General features: G+C 39.1%; 1 protein-coding gene across 12 annotated transcripts in view; it reads right to left on the reverse strand.

The window, feature by feature from the left end:
- TRNT1 (tRNA nucleotidyl transferase 1) overlaps nucleotides 1-20,766 on the reverse strand; it is a 37,903-nt gene extending 17,137 nt beyond the window's left edge. For 5 of the 12 annotated variants that reach the window (XR_008501411.2, XR_008501410.2, XR_008501409.2 and 2 more), the window contains exons 1-8: nucleotides 20,679-20,766; nucleotides 18,495-18,669; nucleotides 11,398-11,591; nucleotides 8,221-8,359; nucleotides 4,158-4,284; nucleotides 2,237-2,430; nucleotides 1,160-1,413; nucleotides 676-957 (exon numbers count right to left, since the gene is read on the reverse strand). Coding sequence is in view for 8 of the 12 variants with exons in the window: in XM_054480113.2 (XP_054336088.1) it covers nucleotides 709-957; nucleotides 1,160-1,413; nucleotides 2,237-2,430; nucleotides 4,158-4,284; nucleotides 8,221-8,359; nucleotides 11,398-11,591; nucleotides 18,495-18,642 (1,305 nt within the window). In the remaining 4 variants the exon portion in view is untranslated. Of the gene's footprint in view, nucleotides 1-76; nucleotides 958-1,159; nucleotides 1,414-2,236; nucleotides 2,431-4,157; nucleotides 4,285-8,220; nucleotides 8,360-11,397; nucleotides 11,592-18,494; nucleotides 18,670-18,838; nucleotides 19,568-19,630; nucleotides 19,756-20,511 lie in introns of those variants that run through there. The other 7 variants (XR_010125717.1, XM_063661821.1, XM_063661822.1 and 4 more) reach the window with 6 other exon arrangements.

Below are 20,766 nucleotides of genomic sequence, written 5' to 3' on the forward strand. Positions count from 1 at the left end.
GAAATAAACAGTTTGTGTTATACATTTTATTTACCTAATGAAAGCATTTAGGACTCAAATCTTTAGAGAACAAATATAAATGTAAGCCATATCCTTTTAATTAGTAACACTTTAAAGAGAGGCATATTACCATTGTATATGACACGTGATACACATTGTCAGATACCACATAAACATATTTATCTTCCAATCCCAATGTTTTATTAAAATAATAGGCTCAAGAGTGACCCTCAAGTTAATCCCATGACTTTCCCAGGCTCTACATGCATATCAAGCACATACTAAAGCATAGCTTACTAGAACAAATCCTGTACCTATGAATGCCAGCAACTGGGGACACAGTTATTTCAATTGCAAACAATAAACATTTTTTCTTCAAGACAGTTACCACTTTTTAAGATCTTAGTACTACCCTATGCAAAAACATTTTTTTTTTTAAAGCCTGAACAGGTTAAGATAATAGCCAACTATGTTTTCTCAGGTGAAACTATTCCAAAAGAACTGTACATTCAGTGATATAAATCAGATCCAGAAAGGTGGATCTCAGTTTAGTTCTTGAAATATAATTCACAAAATAAGACCCTTGTTGTTCTACAGAGGTCCCCTAATCTGTCTTTTATTCTGGTGTAGTCTCTAAAACCTCATTAAGAGGGAGGGGGGAAAATTTATTCTTACCAGAAATGCTCTGCTTTTTAGTAGCCATCAGTTTTAGGTCTTCTTTATGTAACTCAGAAGTTCATCTTTTTCCATTTGGTAACCACTTTTTTTCCACTGTTCTCGCAACTGTTGTAATAGAGCCCCAATTTCTTTTCCTGAAGAAATGCCCACTTTTCTGATGTCATGGCCACTTACAGGAAATGGAGGAATGGACCACTGCTGCATTTCCTTTAGGAGACAGTGCTCTCCTTGGTACTTCAGTAGTTCACATACACGAGTAGGTGCATCAGGTTCCCTAGACTACGTGTCAAAATCAAACATTTAGTTTCATCACACATGAAAACATACACTTACAATCTTATCCTAAAATTTAAATACTAAACATAAATTTTTTCATTTAAAATAAGTAAAATTCACAGAATTGTAGATCTTAGTTTTAATAAATTAATTCTAAATTAGTGACAATACTTCATATTTCTGACCAAGCCTAGTATATACTTACATCTATAATGAAGTCTTGATAGGGTTTCAATGGTTCTGAACTATCTGTTGCTTTAATTAAATCTTTCTTATTTTTAACTATAAATAAGCCAAGGTTTTTCTCTTCTTTTGCGATCTTCAACCTCAAATCCAATTTTGTGACATCATCTTGTACTTTGAATAATGAGGCCAAAAGAGTCATTGGCTTTGGTGAAAAACCTTCAACATTTTTACTGACTTTGTCAAATTCTTCTAAACTTGCATTAGCAGGTAAACCTGTAGGGACAAAAGCATTTTTCACCTGTTTTTAGTGGGGATAAAAAAACCACTCATATCCTAAACCTTGCCACTGTTTTAGTATCCAGAAATGCTTTGTCACTAGGATACATTATATAGGTTCAGTCTGATGTTCCAACTTACAGGCAAACCACTATATATTGTTATCCTCTCCCCTGTCACCTTCAAAACCTCTAAAATGTTCTTGTTTCTATTAAAGCTACATCAAGAAGTCCAGGGGTGGCAGTGATGGTGGTGTCAGACTCACAAGGCATACTCTTTCTAATCACAAATTCCTGACTTTCCACTGATACAAGATCCACCCCCCATTCAGTAATGTTACTGAAATTTGAAATATGCCCAAGCTTCCAGAAGTGTGATAAACCATATAATCCCACTGTTCTTTGTGAAAATGAATTACAACATTTACTGAACAATTTCTGTATACAAGTCACTCTTCTAAAAGAGCTTTACATGTATTAACTCACTGAATCCTTTTAGCTTTTCTATTAGATAGAGGCTACATTACTTTTAAACCGCTTTTTTGGGTTAGAAACTAACCCAAGTTGCAAAGACTAGATAAGGGGCTGAGCTTCCTTCAAACCTAGATCTGACTAGAGACTACTCTACAAGCACCATAGGCTGTCTTTGAGCTGTTCCCTACTCACGACAACTTACCCCATAACCCAAACTTTGTCTTATTTTAAAATACTCCATTTCTCCATCAAGAATTCTTCAATCAAATGAGTCAAACTTTCCTTATGAAATTTGAAACCAGATATTTCACTGCCAAAAATTCAAACACTTTATAACTTGCTCTCACCTATATAAGGAGCCACATCAAGATCATAGATAAGGTGAATCAAATGATTTACATGGTTACCAACAAGAATTTTTTTCAGTTCCACCCAAATCCTTTCTCCTGATATTCCAGCCAAGCCTTTTGCATTTTCTGCAATTGCTTCCAAAGTTTCAGGATCATGGTCACCAGGTTTGTCTACAATTCTCCCATAAAACCTACAAGACAAAATCTTGACAGGGTATTACCTCTATATTGGCATATCATAAGCAAAATCTGTTTTTCATTTTTATTGGTACTATCTCATACATCTGCTTAATGAAAACAACATAGAATTAGGTAGGTCTAGAAGGGACCTTAGAAAGCAACTGGTCATTTCTCCACCTCCTCTTTCTTTTCCCAGATAAGAAAACCCAGGATCGAATAAAATATAAGTAGCCTTTTTGAGGTTAGCAAGAACTAAAACTTCAAGGTCTCCACCTCACTTCCAAATTACTGACTCAAGACGTTCCGAATGGTCATCAAATGCAATTCCTGAACTGGCACTTACACTTGATGAAAAAAAAAATAGCATTCTTGTAAAGGCAGCAAACCAAAAGAAGACTGCAGTGCCTTAACAGAGTAGTCTTAATTCCTCAAAGCTTGCCTGTCTGTACACATTAGTACTTTCAATGAAAACCTTCAAATATGACTAATCTAGTTGCACGCCCTGGAGTATATTTCATGGAATCTTAAAACTGGAAGCCCTAACGTACATGTGTTTTCCCTCTCATACCCTTAAAATTCTAATGAATACCCTCTATTCATCAGCGGTCCCAAAGTGATGCTAAATAAGTAAATTAATGCTAAATTTGGATTAGTGATCCAAATACAGCTAAGTCTTAATCTATGTTCTATTATTTATGAGAGACTACAAATACTCAAGTTTGGAGAAACTACATTGACAAAATATCCATGATCTGTTATAGAATATTCTGAGAGCAATCCCAACCAGTGAAAAATGAATATTACTTGACATAAACTAGCCAATTCGGATAGTTTTTTTAAAAAGGTGTGTGACATTTAAACATCATTGCTACCCACAAAACTAGTCATGCATTTCATATTTACCAAGTTTATCCAAGATTTTTTTTTTTTTTTTTTTGAGATGGAGTCTCACTGTGTCGCCCAGGCTGGAGTGCAGTGGCGCAATCTCGGCTCACTGCAAGCTCCACCTCCTGGGTTCACGCCATTCTCCTGCCTCAGCCTCCCGAGTAGCTGGGACTACAGGCACCCACCACCATGCCCGGCTAATTTTTTGTATTTTTAGTAGAGATGGGGTTTCACCATGTTAGCCAGGATGGTCTCGATCTCCTGACCTTGTGATCCACCCACCTCGGCCTCCCAAAGTGCTGGGATTACAGGCGTGAGCCACCACACCCGGCCTATCCAAGTTTTGAGTATGTCTTTATACTTTGATTTTTTAAATCATATAACAGGTATTTCTTTTCACCAAAATCATTTTGTTGTGAACCATCACCGATTTCCACGACCACCTAAAACCGTAAGCTGTATGAAGGCGAACACTTTCACTCATTCATTACCATGTTTAATGCACCTAATACAGGGATTGACCTGTGTGGTAAGCATTCAAACATCTGTGTAATTAATGAATCAATTGAGGAAATATCAATCAAAAAGAAAAATGGGCATTTAAAAAAATGACTTAAATCAAATTTGTAGGAAAGATCACATAAAGTATATGTGCGTTCTGGGAATGAAAATACAATATGAAGTAGCTAAGTAATTTTCACTCGTAAGTCATAGGGTGCTAGGTCTTCACTGGAGACAAGACATTTGGGATGTCACCATTTTGTACACTGACCTGCTGTGGGTTTCATATGACCAGTGTTACGCTCTAGTGATGGTATTAAAACTTTCATTTTTTATTTTTAAAAATTCTTACCTGAAGTATCTTAAAATTCTAAGATAATCCTCTTGTATTCTCTGTTTAGCATGTCCAACAAATCTAACTTTCTTATTTTTTAAATCTTCATAACCATTAAAGTAGTCAAATAAAGTGCCATCAAAACCTATTCATTAGAAAAGGAGGGAGAAAAATCACTATTGGCAAATAAGAATTTGAAAACACAAGAAAATCAGCTAAACACTATCAACAAACAGTAAAAATTCAGCAGAGTGAAGAGTTATTAAAACACATAGGTATTCATACATATCAACTATCAAATGGAAGACAATAAAAGACTGTCTTTTAGTCTGTTTAGCTGCATTTACAATTGCAACTAAAAAGATAATCCAAGAATAAACTAAACAAGAAATATGCAAAACTTGTATGAGGTGGAGTGGAGCCAACAAGACACCATACAAGCTGATTTTCACAATATGGGAAAATAAACAATAGCCAAAATAAAATGGAAAAAATACATAACAGGATTAACAGAAGAAACGAGGAAAATATTTTATAATCTTGGAATCTTTATAATCTTGAAGATCTTTCAAACTCTACTTAGCAAGAAAATAGAAAACAAAACACAAAACAACAGGATTTTCGAAGAAATAATTGAATGACATAAAAAATCAAATATGCCTGTATGGCAGGAACTGCTATCACACACAAAGTCATAAGTGACATTTTTGGAAAAATATATGTAAGTCCATATTAAAAAAATGGCTAATTTCCATAACATATAAAAGTTCTAATAAAAAGGCCACGTAAATACAAAAATAGGCTACATATAAAGGAAATACAGAAATCTCTTTAATAATGAAGATTTTCAACCTTAGTCATAAATCCTTTTTTTGTTCTTTGAGGCAGATTCTCACTTTGTCACCCTGGATGGAGTGCAGTGGTGCAATCTCAGCTCACTGCAGCCTCCCAGCTTCAGCCTCCCAAGTAAACCTGCCACTACACACAGCTAATTTTTGTATTTTCAGTAGAGACAGGGTTTCGGCAAGTGGGCCAGGCTGGTCTCGAACTCCTGACATCAAGTGATCTGCCCACCTCAGCCTCCCAAAGTGCTAGGGTTACAGGCGTAAGCCACCATGCCCGGCCAGTAAATACCCATTTCCGAGATAGCGTTTTTCAGATCAGCAACGATGCAAACATTTGATAACAGTGTTAGCAAGGGTGTGGTTAAACAGGCAGTCCTGTTCATTACAGATCAGGAGACTTCACTATAGAGCCTTTAAAACTTTGTGAATTTTGAACCATGTTAATCTATTAGCCATTCACAAAAATGGTAATAAACAAATGTTCTCATATGTTGAACCAAAAAAGAAAAAGTGACATAAAACTAATTTTATATATATGTACATAAAACCTTAAGTATTAATTAGTACAGCGACCACTTCATACTGGTTTGCCTGAGACATTCCTAGTTTTAAAGTTGAAAATCACACATCCAAGGAAGTATTTCAAGCTCAAGCAAACTAAGACAGTTGGTTACCATGGAGACTTAAAAAAAAAGAAAAAGGAATTTAGAGCTGAAACAGACACCATTCAGCTAACCAAATGGGGAGGTCAGTGATCCTATGAGATATTTCACTCTGCAGCATTACAGAAAAGAGGCACTGACAACTACTTATCAAAAATACCTCTTGGCTGTGTTTGAACTTGAATGTTCTCTGATTATCCCAAAAGCAACAGTATATTGGTAAGTTCACACTTAATGCTTAACTCTTCCCAAGCTGTTAATAGTTTTATATGCATAGTAACTTTTAAAAGGGAACCATCTTGATGTACATGGCAAATTTCGAAGGCTCCAGATTCAAAAAGACATAAAAGAAAATGAAGATAAAAAGAAAATGTGTAAATAGGCAAAAATATGATCACAAAGTAGCAAATAATATGGTATATCCATCTTGGTGTTATTTCTCCTAATGAAGAGACTTGTAACTGTCCCTGGGGAACCTAAAGGCCAGATCAAAATTTGGAGGAAAAAATCATAGGAATATGATCAAAGCAAAAATAGGGGTTTGAGAAGCAAAGTAACCAACCATAAATGCCAGAACTATGAATGCTTGATCTAATAAGGCTTGGAAAAAGCCAGGATAGAAAACTACACAAAGCTTAGTAAGCATCATACTGGTGTGTATTTTGTTTTGCTCTGATATCATCCTTTTAAAATACAGTAAATAAAAATATGAAATATGGTTGAGTTGCAGGGAATAATGTAGCGATTAAGAATGTGACCTCTGGAGTCAGGCTGCCTGAGTTGGAATTCTGATCCTACACTTTACAAGCTGTGCAACTTTGGGCAAGTTACCATCGGTTAAATAGCAGTATCTGCTTCGCAGGGTTGTCAGGAGATTAAATTTATATAATGTGCTTAGAACAGTGCCTGACATGTTATAAGGGTTCAGTAAATGTCAGAAAATGATAGTACCAATAAGAACAGCTTTTATTTCATAAACTAGGACACTGAAAAAGAGTATTAGTTTCTCTCCTTCAGTATGCTTATGAGAAAGAAGCCAGTTAGACAAGACTCTCTATATTGCACTATTTGGAGCAGTTTCCTCCATGAGTAAATATGAGAATAAATAAATACCTGGAGCTCTGACTACATTAACTGAGAGAAAAATGCACCAATTGGGCTTTCTATGGTCATATATTGCCTAGGCTTTGGAAACAAGCCAAAATCATGGTTCTCTGTTAAACGAAGTTACTTAATATCTCTCAGTCTCATGTTTCCTCTTCTATCAAGTGGGCTTAACACACTTTATGAAGTTTTTCTGAGAGTTTAATGAAATAAAGTATATCAGGTACCCAATGTTGTACCTAGAACCCAGTAGGTACCCTAGAAATTGTATCTGTCATTACTATAATCAGCAAGAGATCCCAGCTTAGCTTATAAACTTCTTGCCCATCTATGCATGAAGCAAATCCTATTACTTCATCCTTTTACCACTATTGTTGCTACAAACTAGGTTACGAATACTTTTTTTTCCAAAATCTTTAATCCAAAATCTTAAACATAAAGGGCTTGTCTTAACTTTAAAGTACAACATATGATGCATTAGTAATGTATCAAAACACTAACCTAATTCGTATCTACCCCCCATATAATTCCCAGTGCTTTCATTAAACAAAAAAGTTAAGCTGAAATAAATAGGTTTCATCATTCTGATTACTAATGATTCCTAGAATACAATGCTAAAAAAGAATCTGAGGTTGTGTGTAGGCTCAGCAGTAAAAAAGGTACTGAAGTCATTCACCATTGTTTGCCAGGGAAGCAAAAGAGAGGAAAGAGTGAATAAACACGCATGGAAGATAGTGCAAAGGAAAAAGAATGATCCTGGGTGTGTGTGTGGATGTGTGTGGAGTATGTACATGTACCGTGTGTGTGCACTTTTCTTCCCTGAAATAATGTTGTTTATATGCAGTTAAGTTAGCACTGACTGAATGTGTACATGTGTCAGGCACTGTTCTAAGCATTTACAATTAACTCTCTTAAACCTCACAACAGCTGTACAAAGGAAGCCAATATTAATTAACGTTTTTGTTTCGTGGCTAGTGAGTGACGGAGTCAGAATTTGACCCCAGGGATTTTGGCTCCAGAGTCTATTCTTTTTTTTTGAGACGGAGTCTCCCTCTGTTGCCCAGGCTGGAGTGCAGTGGCACAATCTCAGCTCACTGCAAGCTCCGCCTCCCGAGTTCATGCCATTCTCCTGCCTCAGCCTCCCGAGTAGCTGGGACTACAGGCACCTGCCACCACGCCCAGCTAATTTTTTGTATTTTTAGTAGAGATGGGGTTTCACCATATTAGCCAGGATGGTCTCAATCTCCTGACCCCATGATCCGCCTGCCTCGGCCTCCCAAAGTGCTGGGATTACAGGCGTGAGCCACCGTGCCCAGCCCAGAGACTATTCTTTTAAGCAATCTGCTAAACCATCTCTTAGAACAAATTAATGCAACTTCTCAAGTTGAAGAACATTTCCAGAATGTAGGTTTTACTTGAAAAGAAGGCATTCTGATAGACTCAAAACATGGTTTTATCTGCAAATATTACCTAAAAACATAGAATTTATAGTGAGATCTCTGCGTTCCGCATCTTTCTGCCAGTCAGTTGTAAATTCTACCTCAGCATGTCTTCCATCAGTGGTGACATCAATCCGTAGTGTAGTAATCTCAAAATTTTCTTCATGAAGCTGCAATTAAATACATGGGGTTTTTGTTGTCATTTAAATTAGGTTTTCATACTACTGAATTGAAAAAAATAAGTTTTTATCTTTATAAAGGGATAGTACTATAAGCCCTGAGAGTTACAGTCTTTTTAACGTCAACTACCATATCTAAACATTGAAACAGAAAAATATCCACGTTATTCAAAAACAGATCAAAAGACTGATTTTTTTTTTAAATGCACATCATGATTAAAAAAGATGAGTTTAACACACAAACATGTCACCTCTGCCAGGTGATGTGGAGAAACCCTCAAAACTGTTCTTCAATTTCAAATCAAGCTATTATCAGAAATATTTTTAATAGCTCCAGTTTGCAAAGAGGTGAATGTCAATTTATGGAACATATGCCATTGAGCAAAAGACTGATAAAGAATACAGTTAACAGATCTTGCAACTCCCTTACTGGTAATCCCCAGTGAAATTAAAATAAAGGCTGGGGGTGGTGGCTCATGCCTGTAATCCCAGAACTTTGGGAGGCCAAGGCAAGCGGATGACTTGAGCTCAGGAGTTCAAGACCAGCCTGGGCAAGATGGTAAAACCCCATCTCTACCAAACATACAAAAAAAACCAGCCAGGTGTGGTGGTGCATGCCTGTGGTCCTAGCTACCTGGGAGGCTGAGGTGGGAGGATCGCTAGACCCCGGGAGGCAGAGGCTGCAGTGAGTCGAGATCACACTGTGCACTCCCGCCTAGGCAACACAGTGAGACCCTGTCTCAAAAGAGAAAGAAATAGATTAAAATAAAGAGTTACCTCTATCTTAGGAAGACAGACTACCTCCAGCTGGGGAAGCTGAGTAACTTCGTGATACGGTGGCGTCTGTGCCAAGCCTTGAAAAAGCAGCAGGGTTTGTACATGCAGGTGTGGTAGGAAAACTTCAAATGAAAAGAAGAGATGACCAAAGGCACGGTGGAGAAAGAGGAATATATGTAAAAGAGAAAGTATATCTGACAGATAGCATATTAGCATTTAGGAGTAGAGAATAAAGTGTTTTATGTGCCAACAGTTAGGAATGTCTTTATTTAGGAAGTGAAAGCCATTAATGACCACCAGAAGTCTGTTGTAGGATTTCTCTCAATTTGATACATACTCTTCTCTAGATACAAGCTACATCTATCTCTCACTATAGAATTCCAGAACTCAAGAATTTGAGGCACAAGTATCTCTGAAGACAAAGAATAAGGTAAGGTTTGAAATAGGAAAACTGTTTGAAACTCATTTTAAGAAATAATCAGACCTACCTAGAATGACTCCCTTAACGAGGCAGAAAACCAGGGATTGATTCTCTAGAAAGGTTGAACCAAAAATAATCAGACCTTCCTGCACCAGGCACAGATGCTCATGGGAATGAAGCATCATAATGAAAACAAGATTAAAGTGAAAATTAACATGACCCTCATCCCTTTCCCTACTTGGTTTCAAGATGCTAACAATCAGGCTCATTCCCTGGCATAATACTGGAGTATTCTTCTCTGATTTCTCCTAATGAAAACTCCTACTGAGACTTAGATTGGGAGTCCCAATTGGCTGACACTTCCCATGCAAAACTACAATAAAGCCCTCAAGTATAGAACATCACCCAAATTTAAGGAAAGCCAACATGAAAGAAAAAACTCGGAGGAAACAAAGACATTGGCAAAATATAGTAGATATCCTAAGAGAAATAAAAGATCTTGCATCTGAAACATGAACGGGAAGCTTTCCAAAGAAATATACTAAGAAAGACCTCTTGAAATTAAATTCTACAAGACCACAGAAGTTGTCAGTATTATACAATGATTGGGAGATGAAGTTAAGGCACTCTCATAGAAAGTAAGACAGGAGAATATAAAATAAAGACAAAAGATAAAACTAGAAGGTCAGTCCCAGCAATTCAGTATCCAAATAATGAGTTTCCAAAGGAAAAAACATTTAACAAAAGGGATGAAATTATGAAAGAAACACGAGGGCCCACTAAGTGCCCTGCACAATAAGTGAAAAATCCAAAACAAGTTATATCATCTTGAAATTAAAAACATTAGACATAAAAAGATCAGAAAGACTTCCAAAAGGAAATAATGGCAATCAGGTTTTTAAACAAAAGAGAAATCTAAATGGAACTAGACTTAGTGGCAGTACTGGAAGCTAGAAAACAATACTTTTAAATTTCTGAGTAAAAATTATTCCCTGCCTAGAATTCTGTAACCATAACTATCAAACCAGTGTGGAGGTAAAATAAAAACATTTTCAGATGTGTAAGGCTTCCTCAGGTTTTGGATTATTAAAATGAGGGCTTAAGCCAAGAGAGAACAGCACATGGGACCCAGGAAACAGGAGGCCTAACAAAAAAGAGAGGCCAAGGAAATTCCTAAAAGTCCATATTGGAGCAGGAAGACAGCACCAGGTAAGATGTTTCCCAAAAACCCAACTGAAACTTGATCTAATGTGTTTAAATCTTTTGAGAGGAACTCTATAACTCTGGCACACAATGCAGGAATAAATTGGTGGTACATGGGAAGCTATGTAAAAGAAAAATGCCATTAACTGCAGGAAAATTAAAAAACATGCCAATAGAAGAAATGTCATCACAATATACTCCACAATCTGGCTGTAAACAATACAGAGTCATAAACGTGAACCCTGAATACTGACTTAACCAAAAATTATGATATAAATATACTAGGAAGAGAGGAGGAGAATTGTATGTGCTTGTTGTCGAGAAGGGTGTGGTAAGAAAGCTAAATCATCTTCCCTTATGGAAAGTCAATACATAACACATCTTAAAACTGGGATAGTAAAAACTGAAAAGTAAATACCGTAGCATACAAAGGTCTTTTTAGAAATGGAGAGGTAACATAAAAATGAAACATGGCTGCAAGAACAGAGGACTGCAGGGTTTAAGACGGGCGTAGAAGAGACTGACGTTTTTTATTAGACTTTTCGTTATTTACTTTTAACTAGAGAAAATTAAGTTTTTAAAAATTACCAAAAAAGCAATGTAATTAACTGTCAAACTTTTGACTCACCCTGGCAGTAATTGTTCCATGCTTTTCTCCTCTGTTGTTTATCATCCGAATCCCAGCCGACTGAAACATCTCCTTCATTTGAGTAGGGGTAGCAGTGGTGGCAAAATCTATATCCTGAGGCTTTACTCCATTTAATAAATCCCTCACTGCTCCTCCTGCTATTCTTAATTCGTGATTCTCTTTGACAAATAATTCTGAGATGAGAGAAAATAAGATTTTTATTCCCAAGTTCTTTATTTCAATGTGTTTATTTTAACCACAAAAGTACAAGGCTTTTCCATCTAGTTGGAACAGCAGAGATTCATTTAACTGAGGCTTTTCATATGAAAAATGAGAACAAGGCCCAAAGAAGTAAAAAGACTTGTCTACAGGAGAGTGCCTCTGAGGACCAACGGGAAACAGGGAACTTGCAGAATTCTTTGCTTATTCAGAAGATAATTCAGAATTCCACAATGCCTCAAAGTGATCAATATAAATTTGAAGTATTACTAAAGACAAAAGCAGGTCAGGCGCAGTGGCTCACACCTGTAATCCTGATACTTTGGGAGGCTGAGGCGAAAAGATCACTTGAGCCCAGGAGTTCGAGACTAGCCTGGGCAAAGAGCAAGACTCTATCTATACAAAAAATAAAAATAGCCAGGTTCAATGGCGCACACCTGTAGTCCCAGCTACTTGGGAGGCTGAGGTGGGAGGATGGCTTGAGCCCAGGAGTTCAAGGCTGCAGTGAGCTATGATCGTGCCACTGCACTCCAGCCTGGGTGACAGAGCAAGACCTTATCTCAAAAAAAAAAAAAAAAAAAAAAAAGTAAATCAAACAATTCTGCTTTCTTTTCCCAATTTATGTGCATACTTTAGAAATGGTAACATGTTCTTGTATTTCTCTGTGTTTATAGATAGATGTTGAGGCAGGATGTTCATGCATGAAACTATCAGACAACATTAGTCTATACCACTTATGATTAATGTTTATAGCTAAAAATCCTTCAAGAAATGATGTGTATATAATTCTAAAATCAACTCCTATCTGTGCTCTAGGTAGAACCATTTGAACACTGAACAACTATGAGCAACTACATAGCTGACTCCTCTATATGTACAGGATAAGGCAAAATCCACTATAACTATCCATATGCCCACATAGAACCTAGTGAGAGTGGCATCCAGGAGCTAGCCTGCCACAATATTAGGCCCTGGGGTCTGTGGAACAGAAACAATTTCACAAAACATCAGTATGAGACAAGCCCATTCTGTGACCATGATGGATCGATCAAGACAACTCTGTAATCACCTAAACATACACGAAACATGAGCACTGTCCATGACACACCCTACAATAGTTGGTAACAGTGACTGTGCCTTACCAATTAGGTTTAGTCTCACAACTGTACTCAACTTCTAGGAAAGCAGTATTAAGACACCCAATCACAGAATTACTTCTGCTTCCTGAGAGCATCTAACCCGCTGTAAAGCTCTACTACCTTAAATGCTCTCCAAAATGACCCAATACAAGCCCAACTCCTATAAGAAGTCATTTCTAAAGCCCTCTTACTGAGTATACCTCCAGGTTCTCCAGTGTCAGCATGCTACTCCTCACTCAGCATGTTGCTCCTCACTGCCAGGAGTAACAACCCAACTTGTATCCCTGTTGGTCTTTGGCTAGTGGACAGTGACACGAGCATTCAACTAAACTCATCATACATCAAAGTTCTAGCACCTCTAATCACAACTCAAAACATAATTCTCTGTCTCTACCTCAACATCTTCTGTTCTCTGTCTTGCCCACACTCCTCTTCCACCTACTCTTCCCACATCTTTTCAGCCCCATTCTCTGTAGACTCCTTAAAATGACGTACTTAAAAATAACAAATGCTCCCTACCCTCTTGACTTAATTAAGGGTATCTTTTCCACAAGCTCTCCCCAAGGGAAAGTGTTCATATTCCCCTAATGCCACATTTCCCATCAACGCCCACTTCCAGGACCACATCACCTCCCTTAAATCCAGCCTCCATCATCTAGACTTAGGGATTTAAAACACTAGGTTAATTGTGCCATGCATCAACTGCTCCTCCTAACTACTCACAACACAGTACCCAAAACACCAGGTTAATTATGCTACGCATTAACTGCTCCTCCTAACTACTCACAACACAGTACCCAAATTCCTCAGTGCTATATCCAAAGGATTCCATGACCTATTTGTCTCATCTCTTGCTAAACTCTGCATCACACTTTGTCTGTACCAGCTGTCTGCACCAAACTCTCCCCAGTTTTCCTCCATAATTTTGCTTGTGTGAGTCACTTCACTGAAACACCTCCCCAACTTACTCCAGCTCAGTGGCTGGCTGTCACACTTCTTGTCCCATAACCCACACTAAGACATTCACATAGCAGTCACCAAAATTTGTATGTCTACATGGCAAACAAAAGTATCATAAAAGAAAACCTGCCCTTCATACCATGCAATCTATTCTATTCTCTCTTTTTTTTAAATACTGGTCATGACCACTAAATTTGGTCATGACCACTAAATTGACTTCATGACCCACTAAGAGGTAACTACCCAGTTGGAATACATTGATCTAGCTCACTCTTACTTATCTGTTGTGATTCACTTTAGGAAGCCTCACCTGAAGGTGAGGTTAGGTGATTTTCTTCTAAGCAACTAGTACAGCATATCTCTATACATACCAATTATATTAAAATTACCTGTTTTATGTCTTTGTCTCCCCACTTCTCAGGGTAGAAAACCTATCTTATTCATCTTTATACCAATTTGGCTCATAATTAAACTGAATTATGATCTAGCTATTAAAAAAAAGAATGACTTCACTGGAAAGTATTGGGTTTTTTTAAGTTTTCTTAAAACAGTATCAAGTAGCTGTTCTGAAATTCAAGCAAATAAAGGACAAGTTTTACGTTCACTTGAACCTACTATAAACAGTGGGATGAAGAAGGTCAAGGCTTAATTTATATAGATAACTACTGTTTTAAGATTCTCATGCTGGCTTTACTAAAATAAAACGATAAGTTCAAATTTACTCAGTAAGCTAACTGCATTACAAAGAGATCCAGAACTCAAAGTAATATATTCACCATTTTGATTAGCCCTATGTTATTAAACCATTCCAAAAAACTTGCCATTCAGGATTTTTAAAATAACATTTAAGACAACTGAGAAAGACATATCAAGGCACATCTGTCTATATGAAAGAGCAGTCATAAAAATTATAAGAAAAGCATAATTTCACATTGGCCTAAAACAGCAGGGACTATCAAGCTTAAAGATTTATTTATTCCTGTTACTGATAATTTCAATCTTACAGAAACAGGGATGCAGTCAACATTTCAAAAGACTTTGCAAGCTACATTCAATGAAGTAATTCAGTGAAAATAACACCTAATGTAACTAAATTTAACTGTAAACTTAAGCCTAAAAGTCAAAGAATGCAGAATCTCATCATCCCCAAACTATGTTTATTTGCTCCAAATGCCACCTCTGATAGTAAGCAATTGTTAATTATTCTTATTAGCAATTCAAAAGACCATACATTAATGTGTCAGAAAACTTTTATAATTGTCACCTCTTTTTAATGTTAACTTTTAATTAAATTTTCATGAACGCCTTCCCTTTACAGCTTTGAATTTTGACGATTGAAGGCTGGGGTGGGGTAAGGGGCAGTGAGTGGGAGCTATGAGTGGGAAGATATGGTGTGAGCATTACTACAGGAAAACAGACCATCTGTTCTAAGAGCTCTGGACTTCAAGAGAGCGATCAGTTGTTCCTATTGTGCTAAATTTTAATATGATGGCCTTCTGACATCATATAACACTGAGCGCTATCACCCCCTATGGACAACAGCCAAGGGACCAAACAAGTCCTTGCTCATCCATTAATGCTGTTAGCTCAGGCAAAAATCATCTGCATTGGGAACTTCAGCCTCATCTCTGGGACAGAAAAATATTCTTTTTTTTTTTTTTTTTTTTTTTTTTTGAGAGAGGGTCTCACTGTCATCCAGGCTGGAGTGCAGTGGCACCATCACAGCTCACTGTGCAGCCTTGACCCCAAGTTCAAGGAACCCCCTGCCTCAGCCTCCTGAGTAGCTGGGACTACAGGTGTGCATCACCATAACTGGCTAAATTTATTATTATTATTTTTGTACAGATGGGATTTCACTATGTTGCTCAGGCTGGTCTCTAACTCCTGAGGTCAAGCAATTCTCCCACCTCGGCCTCCCAAAGTGCTGGGAGATTATAGGCACGAGCTACCACAGCCAGCTGAGAAATAATCTTATATGCCACTAGCATATGATTGTACTGAAGCAAAAAGATACATAAAATAACCTGACAAATTATAAAACCCTTATGATATGACAATAATACACTATTCTAGTCTCTCATATTCTTGCATACTGAAAACTAATTTTACACATGGCAAAGCAGCTATTAAGATTTGAAAATTGGTACAGGATTTAAACTCCGAGTATCACTATATAGCAGCCATCACAAAGGCTGTGTGTTTTTGTACGTTTTGCTTTTATACAGAACATTACATTTTACCAGGGCACCCAAATCTTTGACATTCTAACTTGTTGATCGTTGCACTAAAAGATTCCATTCTTGCCACTTCTCCAGTAGCCTAGAAAAAGTCAACTTTAGAATATATCCATGTTCTCATTTGCCAGTCCTTCAAGGACCGGACTCTGGAAGCAATCACCACCTCTACCTTACCATACCATTTAGGCTCTAACTTCCTTAGGACCTCATTTCTCAGGGTGGAAAAAATCCAGTTCTTAATGTCAGGTTTAGAGAGTTAAACACAATTGTTAAAATGATGTGCAAGAAACTATAGTAATCAATATTTAGAACCTTATTTCCAAAAAATGCAGAATGACCTGAGTTAAGCCATCAAGAGTTAATTACTACTCCTTCTTCCAAGAGGCTTCTTGCAATTGAAGTTGAAAAATTGGGGGCTGTGAAGGGCATACACAGAAAGAAAAAAGCTTCAACTCAACCCAAAATCAGAGCTTCAAAATCTGCGCTATTCAAACAGTAGCCACTTGTACTTACTGAGCACTTAAAATGTGGTGAGTCTGAATTCTGATGTGCTGTATTAAATGCATACCAGATTTCAAAGACTTCCAAGTAAGAATATAAAATATCTCATTAATTTTCTTTTTTTTTTTTTTTTGAGACACGGTCTGTGTCGCCCAGGCTGTAGTGTCGTGACACAATCTCCGCTTACCGCAACCCCCACCTCCCAGGCTTCAGTGATCCTCCCACCTCAACCTCCCAAGTAGCAGGGACTGCAGACATGTATCACTATGCTTGCCTATTTTTTGTATTTTTAGTAGAGATGGAGTTTCACCGTGTTGCCCAGGCTGGTCTCAAACTCCTGGGCTCAAGTGATCCATCCGCCTCAGCCACTCAAAAGTGCTGGGATTACAGGTATGAGCCACCGCATCCAGCCTCCCAAAGTGCTAGGATTACAGGTGGGAGCCACTGTGCCCAGCCTCATTAACAATTTTTATACAAAATTCATAGTGATAGTATCTTAGATATATTGGATTAAATTAGATGAACTAAAAATAATTATTAAAATTTATTTCGCCATTCTATCTTTTTAATGTGGTTAGTAGAAAAGTTTATATTACATATGGGCTCAGAAATTTCTATTGGACAGCAATTTTTAGCAATTTTCAGCAATTTTCACTCTCTCCAATTAAAAAAGATAATGAAGCATCGGCATAACCAAACGTGCATTTAAGCCCTCTACTTAAAGTCTGCCTAAAAGAATCTAAAAGAATCAACATATTCTGGGCCATTTATCTCTGGCACGTACCTAAAAAGCCATCACCTAATTTCAAGAACGGGAAAGTAGCTTTGAGAATAAGCTAATACAAGGTGAGTCATGTTAAAGTAATGGTTTGTCTATCTTCTGTGCATCAGAATTAACTTGTGGAGCTTTTATTAAAAATATAGATGGTCATCCCACCCAGAGATTCTAACTCAGTAGGCTGCAGGTAGAACCCGAGCATGTGTGTTTTAAAAGCTCCTCAAGTGAATCTAATAGATAGCCAGTGCTGTTTAGGTCATATTTCTATATATACTACTAAATATATTTATGAAGGTGCTATTAAAATTCCCACAGGCTTTGTAATGCTACTGTGTGGCTGCTTTAGCAACATCAGTAGATGACATTAAGAACCAATACTAATAAAACCGTGGCAACAGCAAGAAGCTACTGGAGTCAGGCACTTAGCTAAAGCCATTTCCTATGCTCCTTCCAGACAGGTTTTGCAACGTGCACAATGGAGGCAACTCCTATTTCCTTCTTCCTTCAGTTCTCATGGAAAGCATTTACACCTAGGAAGGAAGCAGAGCTTAGTGGTTACAAGCTGGGCTCTGAAATCAGACTGCATAAGTTCGAAACCCAGCTCTCCAGTTAGTAGTTACAGAAACACAGGCAAAGCACTTCACATGCCTAACAATCTGTTTCCTTTTCCACATAACAAGTCAAAATGTTTGTACTCATTAAGTTAGTAGGACCGGTCCCGTAATGTATGGAAAGTACTTAGCACAGCATACAGAAAAGCCATGCTTTTTATTGCAGTCAACTTCTTGCCTTTTCCAGTGATTTAGCTATATTTTTGGATCAGCCATATGTAAGCCTTTCTTTTTTCTTTTAATATTCCTTTCTTTTTTTTTGAAACAGGGTCTCACTCTCTTGCTCAGGCTAGAGTGGCATGATCATAGCTCACTGCAGCCTCAAACTCCTGGGCTCAAACAATCCTCCTACCTTGGCCTCCCCAAGAGATTACACGCTGGGTACACCCAGCCAAGCCTTTCTTCCAGCAATGAAAACGTGCATACTGGGCACCGTGGCTCACACCTCTAATCCCAGCATTTTGGGAGGCCAAGGAGTGAGCCCAGGAGTTTGAGACCAGCCCGGACAACACAAAGAGACCCTCTACTTATTTTTTTAATAAAAATAATTAAAACAACAATAAAAATATCCGAATGTTGGCTTAAAAAGTTAACCCTCTACTTCTCCATTTATACAGGTTTCCAGTCAAGAAAAGGTATCCTAATCTCTCACCTGTCAGACTCTTCAATCCTTCTGTGAAAAGTGACTGGAATTCGGGAGACTGCAACTTCATTGTAAATAGATACCGCTTCAGAAGGCACAGCCTACTCCACCTACAGTTCAGCACTGGCCTGTGCCAATGATACAGGCACCTCAGCATCTGGAGAGGCAGTCACCAACTACACATCTACAAGGCAAATACACAGGCATACCAATGAAATTAAAACTGAAGGTAAGTGAAGGAAAATAAAGGGACATATTGCAAGTTTATCAACTCAGAAATTCATCTCTTGTTCAGATGAAAAAACTGAAAAAGGTGTCAGTTTGAGGGATTAAGACTAGATCTATGTATCTACCTGGTTTTGTTCTCCAGAAGCACTTACTGTGGCAGGCGGGGTCTCACTAACGCAGGCCTCCATAAGAACTGTTTCAGTACTGACTGAGTGGTTGAGTTACACATTAAAAGCTGAAAGAGCCAGCCAGTGCCCTTAAACAAGGCTGGAATGTAACAAAAGCCCACCAAGAGTTTTGCCTAGGCCTTTCCTGGACCTTGAAGCATGATAAAATAACAAAGGAATTCTTTTTTTGAGATGGAGTCTCGCTCTGTCGCCCAGGCCAGAGTGCAGTGGCACGATCTCGGCTCACTGCAACCTCTGCCTCCTGGGTTCAAGCGATTCTCCTGCCTCAGCATCCCAAGTAGCAGGGATTACAGGCGCACACCACCACATCCAGCTAATTTTTTATACTTCTGGGTAGAGACGGGGTTTCACCATGTTGGCCAGACTGCTCTGGAACTCCAGACCACAAGTGATCTGCCCGCCTCGGCCTCCCAAAGTGCTGGGATTACAGGCGTGAGCCACTGCGCCCGGCCCCAGAGGAATTCTTAACAGGACCCGTTTAGAATTAAACAAGTTTTACTGGGGATCTGAGGAAACTCCCCAGGCCTCCAGGAACAAGTTTATTAGGGGTCTGAGGGAACTCCCCAAACCTCCATGATTTAGCAGGAGAGAATATAAGGGTAATCACCCCAGCACCTGGACCCATTTAGATTAAGTAAATTGACTCAGGCTCCAAAGGAAGGTCTTCAGGACTCAGATCTTATAGATAAGAAGTTAATCACTTGTATCTTTAGATGAATGCACACTTACACATAAACATATAACTTAGAAGGTATATAAGCTCTGGAAAACTTTGTAATTCTGAGTTGGTCTGGGATATTTTCCAGGCCTTCTCCCTGTACCTGGTTACAGAAATCAACTCCCTTCTTTCCTAGTTTATCTGTATCTCATTATTGGGCAGCGAAAATAAGCAGCCCAACCCTCGGTTTGGTGGTTTGGTCGGGGAGCATTACCACTACACTCGCATGCCACATGGTACTGTGATGACACTCTCCCCAGAGCAGGGCTTCAGTCAGTATGTGAGGGGTGCGGGGTTCTAGAAACTCTATCCGAGTTTCTGGTCTCCAGAACTTGTCATGGTCACAGGTGGGTATCACCCTACTTCCCCACTTGCACTCGAGAATTCATGACCCTGGGATAGCGCCTAGAAACTGTATTTTCCCATGAATTTAGTTTTGCTGCCCCCATTTTCCTGATTCTTTTCCTGCCATCTTGCAATCTCCTCTGATTTCTAGCACACCCCTGCCTTCCCTTCTATATATCACATCCTCGTTCTCCCCATCCGGGGCGTCCTGCCCATATGGAGGCAGCAGCAGCTCTCGAGTGACCCCGGTGTAAACTTGCAGAGAAAAACCATTCCATTCCACGGAAGCGGGCTGGAGGAGCCGCGCTTCCCAGCAGGCCACGTGGGGCGGAAAGACCCACTCAGTTTCCTTGCACCTCCGCCTCAACTTAAGAAAACGCTCTGGGGACCCCAGCTCTGAAAAGGCGCGTCCCGCCCCCCACGCCGGGTGCTGGCGACAAGGCCCAGTGAAAAAGCGTCTCGGGGCCGTCCGCGCGGAAGGGAAAGTGCTGAGGGAAGCCAAGGAATCTGCGCCTGCGGTCGCCAGTAAACGTGACGGGGACACGACCTCCGCGTCGGGGCTATTTTGCCCAGTCTGAGGAGGCCTCTCGCCACGTCCCGCTCCCGTCTTCCTCGAGGACCCGGGGCGGTGGCTCCCCTGGCCCACAGCAGGAAGGAAGGGGCAGCAACTCACACCACCAACTCTGCCCCTCTGGGCGGGGCGCGCCCGCTTACCGGCCCCGCTGCTGCCGCCGCCGCCACCGCCGCCACGCGCACTTCCGGGATGGTGAACGCGGTGACGTCTCCAACGCACATGGGTTGG

Source organism: Pongo pygmaeus, chromosome 2 (assembly GCF_028885625.2).
Source record: "Pongo pygmaeus isolate AG05252 chromosome 2, NHGRI_mPonPyg2-v2.0_pri, whole genome shotgun sequence".
Taxonomy (NCBI): Eukaryota; Metazoa; Chordata; class Mammalia; order Primates; family Hominidae; genus Pongo; species Pongo pygmaeus.